The 15,105-nt window shown below is 47.0% G+C and overlaps 1 protein-coding gene across 2 annotated transcripts in view; it reads left to right on the forward strand.

Moving 5' to 3' along the window:
• The first annotated feature begins 1,413 nt into the window (after positions 1 to 1,413).
• The window catches only part of LOC144164003 (uncharacterized), a 49,868-nt gene continuing 36,176 nt past the window's right edge, over positions 1,414 to 15,105 (forward strand). Inside the window, exons 1-3 of one of the 2 annotated variants that reach the window (XM_077694627.1) lie at positions 1,415 to 1,531; positions 9,506 to 9,625; positions 13,444 to 13,645. In XM_077694627.1, the coding sequence (XP_077550753.1) occupies positions 1,469 to 1,531; positions 9,506 to 9,625; positions 13,444 to 13,645 (385 nt within the window). In that variant the 5' untranslated portion in view covers positions 1,415 to 1,468. Of the gene's footprint in view, positions 1,532 to 9,505; positions 9,626 to 13,443; positions 13,646 to 15,105 lie in introns of both variants that reach the window. The other variant, XM_077694628.1, reaches the window with a different exon arrangement.

Below are 15,105 nucleotides of genomic sequence, written 5' to 3' on the forward strand. Positions count from 1 at the left end.
CCTACCGTCGACGTACATAGACGTTCAACGTCTATGACGTTCGATGTTTAACGTCGACGTACATAGACAGCATATCCGCGATTGTCTTATTCAGGCGTTCCGTTAGTCCGTTCATTTGGTGGTAACGCCGTCGTTCTTCGGTGATCCGCGTTGCTGTAGCATAAAATTCCTTGCATGAGCTCCACAGTGAAGGCCGTTCCGTGGTCAGTGATTAGGACTTCAGGGGCTGCATGTCGCAGCACAACTTGGTTTATGAAGAACATGGCGACTTCTTGTGTCGTCCCCCTCGGAAGAGCGGCGGTCTCTGCGTAGCGCGTCATGTACTCTGTCGCTACGACAATCCACTTGTTCTCCGATCGTGACGTCGGGAATGGGCCTAGAAGGTCCATTCCAATCCGTTGGAAGGGCCTCGGTGGGACGGCGACCGGCTGCAGAAGTCCGGCGGGTCTTGTCGGTGGCGTTTTTGTCTCCGGCAGTCACGGCAGCTCCGGACATAGTTGGTAACGTCAGATGCAAGGCGGGGCAGTAGTAATTCGGCTTCATTTTTCCAATTGTGCGAGCTGTGCCGAGATGTCCGGAAGACGGGGCGTCGTGGCGTGCTTCCAAAATGTCGTCACGAAGGTCTATAGGGATGACGGGAAGATAATTCATTCTTGTTCCGGGGCTGAAATTCTTCACGAGGACGGAGTTTTTTAGGGTCAATACTGGTGTGTTCTGTTTGAAGGCCCTAGGCACGGCGACGTTCTCTCCTTCTAGGTAGTGGGTCATTACGTGTAACTCGGGGTCGGCACGCTGCTGGGAGGCTAAGTCGCTCTCCGTCACTACTCCGAAGAATGAGCTGTCTTCGTCAGAGTCTTGCGGTGGTGAGATGACAGAAGCGCGAGACAGGGAGTTGGCGTCGGAGTATTTCCTCCTGGATTTATAGACTACTATAACGTCGAATTATTGCAGGTGCAAGCTCCACCTACCAAGACGGCCAGAGGGGTCCTTGAAATTGGCGAGCCAACACAGTGCATGGTGGTCTGTCAGAACCTTGAATGGTCCTCTATACTTGTATGGGCGAAATTTCGAAATGGCCCATATAATGGCGAGGCACTCTTTTTCAGAGGCTGAGTAGTTTTATTCTTCCTTGAAATGACCACGGCCTTCATAAGCGATTACTTTTTCGCAACCGCTTTGCATTTGGATGAGGATAGCACCCAAGCCTACATCACTGGCGTCCGTGCGCATTTCTCTTTCGGCGTTTTCGTCGAAATGAGCGAGCAAGGCCGGGTTTCGCAGGCGTTGTTGCAGCTCGGAGAATGCCTTTTCTTGGGCGTTTTCCCAGCTGAAAGGGGTGCTATCTTTCTTCAAGCGCGTGATTGTTTGTGCATTGCGTGCTAAGTTTGCGACTAAGTGCCGGCAGTGTGCGCACAGTTCGAGAAATCTTCGCACGCCCTTCTTATCTTTCGGCCTTGGGAAGTTAGCTATGGCTAAAGTTTTCGCCGGGTCAGGCAGGACTCCCGCGGCGTTGACGACATGGCACAAAAACGTGAGTTCCTCGTACGCGAAGCGGTATTTTTCAGGCTTCAGCGTTAATCCCGACGTACAGATGGCCTCTAGTACAGACTGCAACCTTGCAAAGTGTTCGTCGAAATTCCGGGAGAATACCAAAACGTCGTCGAGGTATACAAGACAGGTGTGCCACTTCGGGCCAGTTAGCAGTGTCTATGACTCTATGTAACGTCGCTGGCGCCGTGCATAGCCCATACGGCATCACCTTGAACTCGCAAGGGCCATCCGGGGTTAAGAATGCAGCCTTCTCTCGATCTCTCTTGTCCACTTCAATTTGCCTTTAGCCTGCCTTCAGATCCATCGATGAGAAGTACTTCGCGTGTCAGAGGTGGTCGAAGGCGTCATCGATGCGTGGTAGGGGGTGTACGTCCTTTTTGGTGATCTTGTTCAATCGCCGGTAGTCAACGCAGAACCTCAATGTGCCGTATTTTTTCCTCCCGAGTACGACCAGAGCAGCCCAGAGGCTTTTCGATGGCTGGGTAATGTCGTCACTGAGCATGTGTTGGAATTGTGTCCGGATGGCTTCCCACTCGTGTGAAGACACGCGGTACAGTGACTGTCGGGTAGGTCGTGCTCCATCTTCGGTTATAATTGGGTACTTCGCTAGGGGTGTCTGACGAATTTTGAGTTTGACGAAAAACTCTCGCTGTATCGACGCTGCAAATGCAATATTTTCTTCCGGTTTTCTTGAGGCAGTGCTGGGTTCATGTCGAAAAGATGCGGCAGCTTCAAAGCGTCCGCGGGTGTGCGTTCAAAGTCGGCGACCGCGATCACTTGGCTTGATTCTTGCGTTTATTCGAGAAACGCAATTGCGGCCCCCTTGTTTAGATGCTGGTATTCCTCGAAGAAATTGGTGATCAAAACGTGGGATTTGCATTGCAAAGCACGCAATGCCTCTTGCGACGGAGACACCGGGGTTGAGAAGCAACCTGTGGTCACTCTTTTTGATAGCGTCGATTTCAGGAGCAGCATCCTCACAGTAGACGGCGGTGATCAAGCTTGCGCGGGGTGGCAGGGTGACGTGATTGTCGGCTCGCTGCGGCTCGCTCGGTTTCTGAAGGATGAGGGCAGGATTGGTAGTGCTGGTCATGTTGCCTGCGTTGGTCATGGTAGTTTTCATGATGTCTTGTTTCTTCCGTTTATCTGGAAGCTGCCCAAACTGTAGCTGAAGACCTTGCTGTCGGCGGCTGACACAAGTTGGGCTTGCTTGTCGGCTTAACGAGGGCTTAGGGTGCATGTGCCCCGCACCGTCACCATATCTCACGAAGCCAAAGACGACGCAGCTGTCTTCAAGGAAAACAATATTATTGGAGCGAACTTGTGTTCTCCTAACAACTCAAAGAATACAGGCGGCGAAGCGGTTGTCAACAAAGTGACGGGCGAAGGCGAGCGTCGACGATTTGAAGGCCGCGGCATCTGCTCTGCGGGAATTTATCACTCGGCGTGAGGATGCTCGAATTGTCGAATTTTATCCAGAACACTGCAAATCAACGAATATTTTTCTAGACTGTTCACGTTAGTTCGGAACGTTCTCCCTATCAGAAGAGGTAACACATGCGGCACAGAAAGAAAGAACGGCCTTCCTTGGCATACAGACAACACCGACAACACAGACCGGCGCAGCCGGGCGGCAAAAGCAAAACACAAATAAACAAACCCGATGCATGGTTCGCGGCAATAGTCACAGTCCAGTAGCTCTTAACACTTAATAATGGGAAGAAAAAGTTTTGTTCAATGGAACTGCAGAGACCTTCTACATAATCTTAACGACGTGTGCGACGTTCTGCATTCTAATCAGCCACGTGTAGTGTGTGTACAGGAAACACATTTGAATTCCAATCAAACGAATTTCTAGAATAGTTACACGGTGTTCAGAAAGGACAGGGATGGCTCCACATACTCTAGTGGTGGTGTGGCCATAGTCGCCAGAAAATCCTTAGCATGCCATCCAGCAGATCTTCACCGCACTTGAAAGGCATGGGCTCCGGAAAGGAGCTAGTGCTCAGTAGGGCTGCTAAAGGGAATGCAACGTTAGGCCGCGTTGAGGCGGAGCCGTAAATCGGCCCCCGCCTACTGCAGGAAATTTGCCAATGAAGCCTTTTCCAATCCAATCCACCCTGTTGCTCGGAACACTGTCCTTGAGGCTGTAGCAATTCTGACAATAATATTTAATAGGTTGATAACGGTATGCTCCATATACATTCCCCCCGATCTTGCACTTTTGAGCTCCGACTTCGAGGCGCTGGTTGACCAGCTGTCAGAACCACATATCCCCACAGGCGACCTGAATGCACACAATTCTCTATGGGGCTCTTCTCACACTGACGCCCGAGGTCGCCTGATAAAGGAGTTTTTAACATCCGCTAGAGCACGCCTTTTCAAGAAGAAACAGCCTACATATCATAATATAGGACACAACACACACTAATATCTTGACTTGGCTATAGGCTTCGCAGTTCTCTTTCCATGTCTTGAGTGGGGTGTGGGTGTTGACCCATATGGTAGTGACCACTTCCCCATATATAGGTAAAGGCCAATGCAGTTCATCTTCCCAGAATAGGTTCAATGAAGCAAGTGCTAACGTGAATGCATTTGCAGAGACATCCAAACTACACCCCACATCCATAGGACACATACACGTTGAAGAAGCTACCCAACTCCTCATGGTGCACATCCTCGACGCCGCCGAAAAGTCCATTCCCCACGCCTCTGGTTCCCCGCGCAACCCGAGGAGGCCATGGTGGAATGAGGAGTGTAGGAGGGCGGGAGAGGCCCAGAACAAGGCGTGGGGTATCCTCCGTCGGTACCCCACGTCGGGCAACCTTTTATTGTTCAAAAGAGCAAAGGCGATGGGAAAACGTGCGCCGTGAGGCAAAACGAGAGAGTTGGCGCTCATTCATAACACCCATAAACTCATACATCGACACACAAAAAGTATGGACTCGAAGATGCAAACTCAGAGGACAAGAAACACACAGCCTGTCTCTGGTTAGTACAACAGGGGACACACTTGAAGACTAGGCTGACAAACTGGCGCAACACTTCGAACACGTGTCCAGTTCAGCACAGTACACAAATACCTTCATAAAACACAAACAATTGGCCGAAAAGAAGCTTATTCTAGATAACAATAGGCCAACGTCTTATAACTAAGATTTTTCAATTCATGAGCTGAGGCCTGCTCTGGGCACGTGTAAATCCTCAGCTCTAAGCCCAGACAGCATCACGTATACAATGATACCACACCTACACGCAAACACACTTGAAACACTTCTACATCTATATAATAAAGTATGGCTTTCGGGGAACATTACACGCTCTTGCAGGGAGGCCAGAGTAGTGGCTTTCTTGAAGGAGGGAAAGGACCCGTCGTCCCGCTCAAGTTATCGTCCAATAGCCCTAACGAGCTGTCTGTGCAAGCTTCCCGAAAAGATGATAAATCGCAGGCTCGTGTACTTCCTTGAGTACAACGGTCTTCTCGAGAGCTGCCATACAGGCTTCAGGATGGGGCGATCGATGAACGATCAACTGGTCACACGAATCGTTCATCAAGGATACCTTCTGTCATAAGCAGTATTGTTTAACTGTGTTTTTCAACCTCGAGAAGGCCTGCGACACCGCTCGACGTGGCGGGATCCTTGGTGACCTCAAGTCATTCGCTGTTTCGGGTAACATATTAAGCACCCTTGTTAGTTACTTGTCAGAGAGAACGTTCCGAGTGGGAGTTGGTTGGCCACGGTGAAAGGTTCATGTGCAAGAAACTGGCGTGCCGCAAGGCGAAGTGTTGAGCTGCACCCTCTTCATAATTAAGACGAACTCTCTTGGAAAGGCATTGCCGCCAGCAATCTTTTACATTATGTATGTAGACGACGTCCAGATTTCCTTTAAATCATGTAATATGTCATTCTGCGAACGTCAGGTCCAGCTCGGGGTCAAGAAACTTGCCGGCTGGGTAGACAAGAATGGTTTTTAAATTAATCCTAGAAAGAGCTCTTGCGTTTTCTTCTCCAGGAAGCGTGTGGTCTACCCGGACCCAGAGATCACTCTTATTGGAGTATCCCTTCCTGTAAACAAGGAGCACATGTTTCTAGGTGTTGTCTTTGACCACAAACTCATTCATTCCCCACATCAAGAAACCTAAACATAAATGTCTAAAAACAATGAATATCCTTAAGGTTCTACCTCACCAATCATATGGCACTGAGAAAGAACTGCTGCGCTTGTATACAGCTGTGGTTGGGTCTCGTTTGGATTATGGCAGTGTGGTTTATGGGTCGACGACTAAAACAGCGTTAAGAATGCTTAACCCAGTGCTATACTTGGGGCTTCATCTTGCGTCGGGTGCTTTTCGCACTAGTCCGGTTCAAATTCTGTATGTCGGGTGTAACAAGTGGATCTTTGAGAACAAACAGACGTACATGGACTTGCTTTATGGTTTCAAAATTTCATCACTGAATAACCATCCTTTTTATCCTGTCTTTAACGATACATCCACATCTCTGCTGCTTGAAAATCGCCAATCCGTTCCTCTGCCCTTTTCTCTTAGAGTGAGATACCAAGCCTCGGATCTCAGCGCTTCGTTTTTGGATGTGTACAGATCATGGTTTTCAGATATTTTACCGCCTTGGAAAGTTCGTCGTGTGTCGTACGACCATTCTTTTATCAAACTTGGCAAAAACTGGGTACTCTGCAGCACTTTCTGTCTTTGCAGTGTAAATACCCATGTGCACAATTCTACAGTGACGCTTCTAAAATCTCCACTATGGTGTTCTGTGGTGCTCATGTTCCGAATTTCAATGCAGCCAGAACCATGAGCGTGCACACAACAATTTTTTCAGCAGAAGCGTATGAAATTTCACTGATTGAACGACACATGCTTGTAAATGAAATTCCCAATTCCATCATCTATACAGATTCCTTGAGTGTTGTTCGTGGACTATCATCGCACAAACACCCCAAAAACCACGTAGGTAATGTTGTATTCAACACTATCATGTCTGTGTATGCACAAAAGCATGAGCTGCTCCTCCGCTGGGTCCCAGGACACGCTGGGATCGCTGGGAACGAGGTGGCAGACGCGAGGGCCGCTGCTGCTGCACTCAGAAACAATGTCGACATAGCAGCCTCAACCATATACGGACCTCAAGCCACACATTAGACAACACTTGCGTAGAACATGGCGAACACACTGGAGTGAACACACAGCTAACACGTTAGAGGTCATAAAACCACGCTTGGGACCATATACCACTGACACACGCAATAGACACACAGAAGTCGCCTTGGCTAGGCTACGGATAGGGCACAACAATGCAACGCACCGGTATCTGCTCACAGGGTCTTTAAGACCCCAGTCAGCAGATGCGGAGAGGCCATATCCGTAGTTCACATACTCACTCAATTCACCGCACTTCACACAACGCTACGACAATGCTTCCCACAACTGTACAGCCTAGACGTCCCACTACACGCAGCGTTTTTCTTGTGTGACAATCCTATGTTTTCTATCAAGTGTGTTTTTATATATTTACAAGAAGTTAAATTGTTAGACTTTAATTCATACCACGCATGATCACTCCCTGGCCCTATGCAGCAGCCATGCTCATTGTAGTTTTCTGATTTCGCTTGTGTTTTTTCGGACTTATCTTAGTGTTTATGGTTTTACCTCTCATATAGAGCCATTGTTTTGGTGCAATTTGCCCCAGTTGGCCTTACGCCTTTAACATCCCACCATCATCATCAACACCGAAACTAGTCCGAGCTTCGCATGGGCAAAGAGCTTCGTGAAAAGTCACTTGTTTTGCGGGAATGCAGACTATTTTGTTCACCCGGTGATCTTTCAAACCTGCCAATCTGCATAGATGTTTTTGGATTCAGCAGCCCGAAATTTGCAGTGTCGGCTTGGGGCAATTTATTCTGCTACCTTCTAAAAAAATCCGGCGTCTGAGTTTTTATACTAACGCTGTGCCGCATTAAAAGCAGCAGGCCTCGTCGACAGGACTTATCTCTAACATTGTGCAAAGAAATTTTAACAATGCGTTTCGGTCTAGGGATCTGGTTGTCCAGATTCCCCAACATTTATTACTGAATGAATCCTGATTTAGAGCTTTATTAGGTGTTATGTTTTGTGTCGGTCTTGATGTTCAGTTCGTTTCTATGCAAATTACTGCTGCCAGTTTTAACTCAGAGGACACACGAAGGCCGCGTCAATAAGTGCCGTTTTAGCACTGTAGATGGTTTACTTATTTCTCGAACAAGAATTCCATCTGCTAAAGAAGGAGCGTCTGAAAAAACTTCAGTTTTAATGCGCCTGCAAACACGCGCGCTAATGAGACGGGTGGTAGTGGAGGTATGTCGGTAAAAAAATGTCTCTATGTTCGGACTGTGCCAGAAAGGGGTATACACATCTTGTTTGTTTTCATTGGAAACTTGCGGACATGCTACAAAACCTCCATCTGCCCCTCCACTCCATGAAGAAAGCTGAGCCACGACGCAATGGTGGTACCTAGCTGTACGCATCAATGCACGAAAGAAAACACGCTCGTTTGTAGTTTGCGGTTGAGCACACTTTCTAGTTATTAGTCGGAGGTAAACTTGGATGTTCTGCAGTTGAATTCCAGGAGAAAACCATTAGAGCACCCGCTTCCCTCGCGTAGAAGGCGATGCGATGACAGCTGAAAGGAATACCACAATTTCACAGCTTTACTTTGAGCTATGCAATTATTAAAAGGTGAAACTCTGAATAACATTTGAGTTGTCTCATTGACTGATTGTAACATGCTCTGTTTCCGGCTGCCTATAATAACCCAAGAGAGACAGTTGTTTTCTATAGGCATAGTCCACTCTCAGTATGGACCATGTATTATCAGCAGACAGGTATGGGGAAGGCTTTCTAATTCAGTCTCACCTGAAAAAAAAAACTGGGGTAGTGAAACTATGTCGCGCAAGGCGTGAACCGCCGCGGAGCTGCAGGATTTCTTTCTGTGTCCGCGGCTACTCGTGCTGGATGGGATCGCCATCGACGCTGTCGTTGTCGATTAGCAGTACGGTGCGCATCTCGGTACGCGGCTTCTCCTTAGGGCGTGCGTACTTTCCGCGGCCGCCCAATGTCGAGAACTGGCGCGCCGCCGGCAGCTCGTAGGCTCTTTGCGAAATTGAGCGCGCTCGAGGAAGCGCTGGACGGCAACTGTGGCGCAGCGGCGGAGTGTACGTGCACAACGCATGCGGGGCGTTCTTGTAGTGGTGTCGAGGTTCCGTGGCGCAGGTGCTGCGTAATCTGTGGGGTTGGTTGCTAGGTGATGCTAGCCACTCCTTGGGGCTTTCCCATTACGCGCCACCCATACAGCCAGCTACGACAGCTCCGCTGTTAATAATAATCACAAGTGTTCGAGGTTGGCGTAGTGATAGTCTTCTTAGAGGCCAGTTTAGTGGAATGTTTCAAGCCACCTAAATAAGATACAGAACTACCGAGTATTCGCGAGAAACGCGGACGTAAATTTTTTTCGCGCCGAAGCAGAGCACAGGTGGGCAGACGTCGATCACCGATGTTGGGTAGGTATGTGTACTTTCGCTGTCAAAAGTTTTGCACTCATTTAATGTTATTTGAGCTACAGTAGTGAAAATAGTTGTCTTTAGTGAGGAGATGTCACCCAGGCTAATTTTGTACTCGAACGTGCGTCAGTCAAATAGAGACGCATCTGATATGTGCGCCATCCACCTTTGAGCCTTCGGAAACACATTGCAACGTTTTTGTCTTGGTAGATGGTGGATTGCCTAGAAATCGGGTACATTTATGCATTCGGCGAGTGCAATATTCCAGCCAGTGATGTTGAGAAGCTTAGCTCCAAGTCACTAGCCGTATACGTGAATATTCACTGTTGTGTGAAAAGTGCCGGTTTCGCTACGCAAAACTATTGATAATCCGTGCATCGCTTTGCTTCGGCCCTACCAGCTTTGCAAAGATTACAATTCAAGCTTCGGGTACGAAATGGACAAGCGAAACGTGTTTGCGTTCAACGTGGCCTGGAAAAAAATGATGATGTTCGACAATGACTACTCCCTGACTGGAAAGGTAAAGGCGGAATTTAGGAAATTATTTTTTTACTGGAGCACTGTATTGCCGTATCTTGTTTCTGAAATGGAAATACGTGTTTGAAAAACACAGACGACAATCATCCTTCTGCGAATATTCCGCTTCTACGAAACGTGCAGGTTGGTGGAATTAAAAGGAAGTTGACAGGCCTAAGGCAAACGTGGCCTCACGTGTACTCATTTTCAAGCCGAGTAAATGTGACACACCGGGAGGAGTAGTAATATGCAAAAAGTGCGCGTCTTCAGTGTGGGTATCATGTAACAATAAAGACATTTTTGAAACACCAGAGAGGGAAAATAAAACTCGTCTGTGCTGTGTAGACTGTATACGAAGTAGCATGCAATCTCGCACTTTTACATTATGACACATGCTCAGTTTCTGCCACATATTTGCGTATGTATAACTGATAGATTGCATCCGAGCATCATTTTACATAGGTGTCCATTGCACTGATGCACAATTAAAGGGGTGACCGGCACACATTGCGGGATTATAAGCACAAATTGTAGTCTACAGAATCTAGGCCATGTTTCGACCACTCTCCCTATCCTCCTCTCAGCATCCTTCTAGCCGATTTCCTATTACGTTTTGTATAACATGAAAACAATATGCCTTGGCCTGACTGAGGTACTGTACAGCTCGCCGACGCTCTGATAGGATCAGTCGGCTGAGCGTTTAGTCTGCCGGAGACAGGCGAGTCGTCGCAATTCGTTCCCTATATTGAAACTATGCCAAGGCACGTTTGTGCCAGGACGAATGGGCATTAGTTTGTTCGTTTGTAGACGTATCAAGCGGTAAGTCCAAGTCATTCGACACCAGCGCAGATGTGTAGTTCGCAGACTGGTACGCTATTAGAAACAATGTAAGGCCAATAGAAGGCGGGAACAGAGTCAGCGAAGTATATGTGGGTACTAAGGAAATAATATCCACCGAAACTTTTATCGTACAGCGTAAAACCAGGGTGCGCGACGGATTTTTTGAGATCTGAGAACTAGTACAGTGGTCAGCAGCCCGACCAGGCATCTGTGAACGGTTTTGCGCGTGAAGAATGCAATAATTAGACATGAAATATTGGAGCTTACTGGAGGGATACTTACGGCACGAGCGCTATAAAAGAAATATTGATATACGCTGCTTGAAATGCTAAAAATAAATAAAATGTAATGTCGCTACACATTATATGCTTTATATGTGCGAGGGTGACATCTCTGGCCTTCAACCGCGTGGTGTGGGGCACTACGTATGTTCTTTTGCAAGCCGTAAGTTCGAATTCTCGATAGTACGGGCCTATTTGTTTAATTTGATTTATTTGTGTTGGGAAATGTTTTCTGAACTGAATTCGTGATTTTTGTGCTCTAACGTCAATGTACCCACGAGCGAGTTTGCAGAACACGTGTAGTCTGACACTGAAGTGCTGCCGGGTTCTCTCCTTCACGTGGTGTTGTCACAGGCACCGACTGGTTGCGGGCACAGTTCAGGATCAGCCGATCCTTGGCCTCTAGCGAACACGCCTCTTACGATACAGACACGAGCCAGGCATGCTCCAAAGAGGGGTGTTCATCCACTGCATACGACTCGGCTAATGATTGTCACAGTTTCAGACCGTGCTGCTAGGATTATCTTATGAATTTTACAGCCGACCACGTGGCAGAAGCGCGGTGTGCCGATTACTGAGATATCCAGAATGCCGATCCAACAATAATGTCGGATGCCAAGCACGTTGTTTCAAAGAACCAACGCCAAAACTGGTGGGAATTTCATTCCTGAACACCGTCTAATCACGTAGCACCTTGTAATACCTCACTGCAGGTAGTTGGTGCCACCGCAGCAAACCACGAGTGGTGTTGTTGTTCTTTCGGTCTTTATAAATACCGCCTCATCTACTGCATAAACGATAAAAAGTGTGGTTATTTGAGCTAGTTTACGCAGTGCAAGCAACAACAGGAACTTGACAAATTTACCTCAAGTGCCCTTTGATGAGCTGTAGCTTCAAGATTGGAAACGCCACGCCATTGATGGTGTTCGGCGTACATGAGAATGTTTTTGGTAACAAAGGAGTTAGCTCTCGCAAGCTTGCCGTTTATAATCAAGTAGTCACCTACAGAGCCAAGTACACCCATAATAGCATGATTCTTTTATACCAATGTGGAAATGGTAGTGGTTGCAACGTTAAAAATGTCCACCGGAAAAAGGAGTTTGAGTGGCTGATGATGTTGCCTTTGTAACAATACAACATTTTTCTAACAAGCTGTTATCTAAACCTCACTCAAGAAAGAAACAATGGGGCAGCTTCACATTTTTGGCGTGAAGACTGGCAAAGAAGCGAAGCTGGCCATCCCACTGAGCTTATTGGTTGGGTAGTTTATACGTGATTCCGCTTCGAGGCTCAGTCAGGTTTTCCACGTGGTTTCGTCGTTATCCCCCCAAAGGGCAATCAACGATCGATCACTAATTTATAATGTAAGCATGACCACAAGATTTGCGGTGTAGCCCCAATTGTAGCGGAGGGCCAGCGGGACGAGCATTTGGCCAAACCTGTTGAACTCGTTCTGTGGCCCCGATTTGACTTGTGTGGTCTGTCGAGTCGAATTGGTATTGAGGATTTGATTAACATTACCGCCTCTCGACCTTTTGGCTTCACTCATTTTGGCATTAATTCTTCGCCATACACCGTCAAAACTGCCCTGCTCATCGCAACAAGCGATAGAGCGAGCCCCTCCGAACCGCGTTTGGAAAGCCGCAATTGTACCAGTCGTAACGTGCCTTTGACAGATGACGACACGAGTCCCATTGTTTGGCGACGTCTTCCTACACACGTTCGCTGGCCCAACTACCAGCTTAAATTGCATCAGTGTTAAAATTTGTTCTTGCGCACGTATACCACGAAATCTCTCCACCCAAATGCATGCACCCACCGTGGTGACGTACAGAGTATGGTGAGGAGGCATACCGGACTGCTGCTGCTGTTTTTTGCTGAGGCGCAAGTTTGTACAGTTATGGCTTATGCCTCCGCATGTACAGCCTCGAAAAGGCGATTTTTATCGCATTTCCAGAGTAACCAATTTCTTCTGATGAGTACATGACCAAATGTTTTCTATAACTACGAGAATCACTTCGGTTGTTCTTTTTTATTTATTATTAAAAATAACTCCTCAAATCGAGGGTTGGACCATTTCGTAAAGAGCTCAGGGATTCAACTCATTCAGTCAGATCCCCAAACATGAAGGACAGCCGCGTTGGTATCACAGTGATCATAATCACAGTCTTTTTATATTTACTCTAGTCAATCTCCTTGTTCATGAAACTCCCTAGTCATCATAAGAATATGCATGAACAAAAAGACGAATGCATCGTATTCATCTCACTCTCCACGATGATGTACTGGGCAAGGCGCTGTGGTACTTAGGCCAACGACACTGGGCAAATTCCGGCTTCGGTGACTGGTTCTCAGATGGGCCCCAAAAGCGAAAACCCCCATGTGTCGATGTAGCTCACGCCTTAAAAATCCCCAGACGGCTCAAATGTATCAAATGCTCTCCACTACAAGCGGTCGCATTGCCCAGGTGCAGCTTAGGCACTTCAGAGCACGAAATCCCACACTCAAACTCTTTTCATTCGTCCTCTTCTTTTTCATCTCTTTTCCCATTACTTCCTTCATTCTTCCTTTTACTGCTTTGTATTCTCTGTTAATTATTCTTTCTCACAAGCTGCTATTCCTTATCTATATTATGGCACGCAGCACACTGCCTACTATCCTCAAGTCAACTTTTACACTTCTTTCCCATGGTGCAATCTAGCTGTGCGCAGCGGTGATGGACTATCCCCAAGTGCGCTTCGGTATCGCCGTCTACGACGTTATCTACGACCAAGGACACACGTGCCCGAAGTTCCAGCTGGCCGGTTCACCGTTCGGTCGGGTACAGACCCTTGGCCTAGTTAGAAGCCTAATGGAAGACCTCTACGACTCCCGGGACATGGAAAGCTGTCTCTGGACCTTTGGTGAGCGAGTTGCCCATGCGGAATATTGTCATATGTGAACAAAGTAGTTACTGCTGCTGGCTGGTGCATTGCAAAGACCATGCAAACGGGGCAAAGGCCGAACGAGTCGAGCACTATGAAGAACCACTAAGCTGTCGGCATTCTTTATTCCTTCCAATTCTTCCCGCGCTTTCCCCGGTTTTGTTTGACTTCATTGGTGAAACGCGAAAGATATACCAGTGCAAAACAGACACGTGTGGTTAGAATACAAGTTGATAACACTGGCTTGAGCTGGCATTGGAAGTAAAAGGACAGACAGCCGATTTTGGTCCAGTATATTCTCTTTATTCTATGCAAAATTGCATCACCTAAAACACAATAACCTCAAATAATTTTGCTTATAGCTTCCTAGAACATTTTAAATCACAAGTTATAGATTTAGTCATAGGTGTCCCGACAAAAACCATTGCAGACAGCCGTGCTGCAACATACTTTTAATTGCACGTGAGAATAAAAAAGGGTTGTCAAATTTGTCCCCAGCTAAGACAACAATAATGTGCAACCTTTCCTATTTCGTAATGCGGTTTATTGATTGCGCGTTGGGATCTACGGAATTATTTGGACACTTGAGGTGGCGTCACGTTAGGCAATTTCGTAACTTTTCAGACTTCAGTAATTTTGTGCAAAATCAAATGTGTCGCCTCTTTTTAATAGGAAGTCTTCTGTGATACCCTAATGTATAAAACGCGGGCTTTTATAAGATCTGCAGCACAATCACTCCATAAAATTGCTGTATGTCCTGACTGGGAAAAAAGCGGGCATGGAGAGAATAGAAATTAGAAGCAAAGTATGGCGCTCGTCTTCTCTTTTAATTCCTTCGTGTATGCGTACCAAAAACGCGGAGGCCACTTTAGTGTGAGCACGCTGTTTGGTGTGCTTATCCACAATATGCGTTCGGTGCAATCCAAGATGCATTTACCACCACAATTATCGCACAAGAGCAGTATTTATTGACAGTGCCATATTTGGCATCAAGTCTTTAAAGGAGCCATGAAGACAAAATACAAGTTTGGTTTATTAGAAAGAGTGCTTAGTCCCGATAACAATGATACCAATATCATCGCAATCATCGAACAAATAACGGAGATATGAAAGAAAACGTGCGAAGCAGTCGCGACCCCCTAGCCAATTTCCCGCAACTTTTCTATGACGTCACGGAACCTTGTGTGTGCGATTGGCGGCCGCTTAACTGACCTGTCGCTACGACACATGACTGGACGTCTGTAATGGGGCCTCTAGTTCCATTTGACCGCATCACTTGAATGCTAACGTGCAGTTAACGCACTGAAAATTATGTTTTATTGTTGGCCCGTGTGACGTCATTCTTGCTCATAACACGTCACTGTGGCGCAAAATTTGAAAGTTTTTAAATACTTCTTGCTTTTTTTCGTTAAAAAAAACATCTTTTGGGGCTGTAATGG

This window comes from Haemaphysalis longicornis, unplaced genomic scaffold, assembly GCF_048455015.1.
Source record: "Haemaphysalis longicornis isolate Haplotype H1 unplaced genomic scaffold, Haemaphysalis longicornis Haplotype H1 scaffold_13, whole genome shotgun sequence".
NCBI classification, from domain to species: domain Eukaryota; kingdom Metazoa; phylum Arthropoda; class Arachnida; order Ixodida; family Ixodidae; genus Haemaphysalis; species Haemaphysalis longicornis.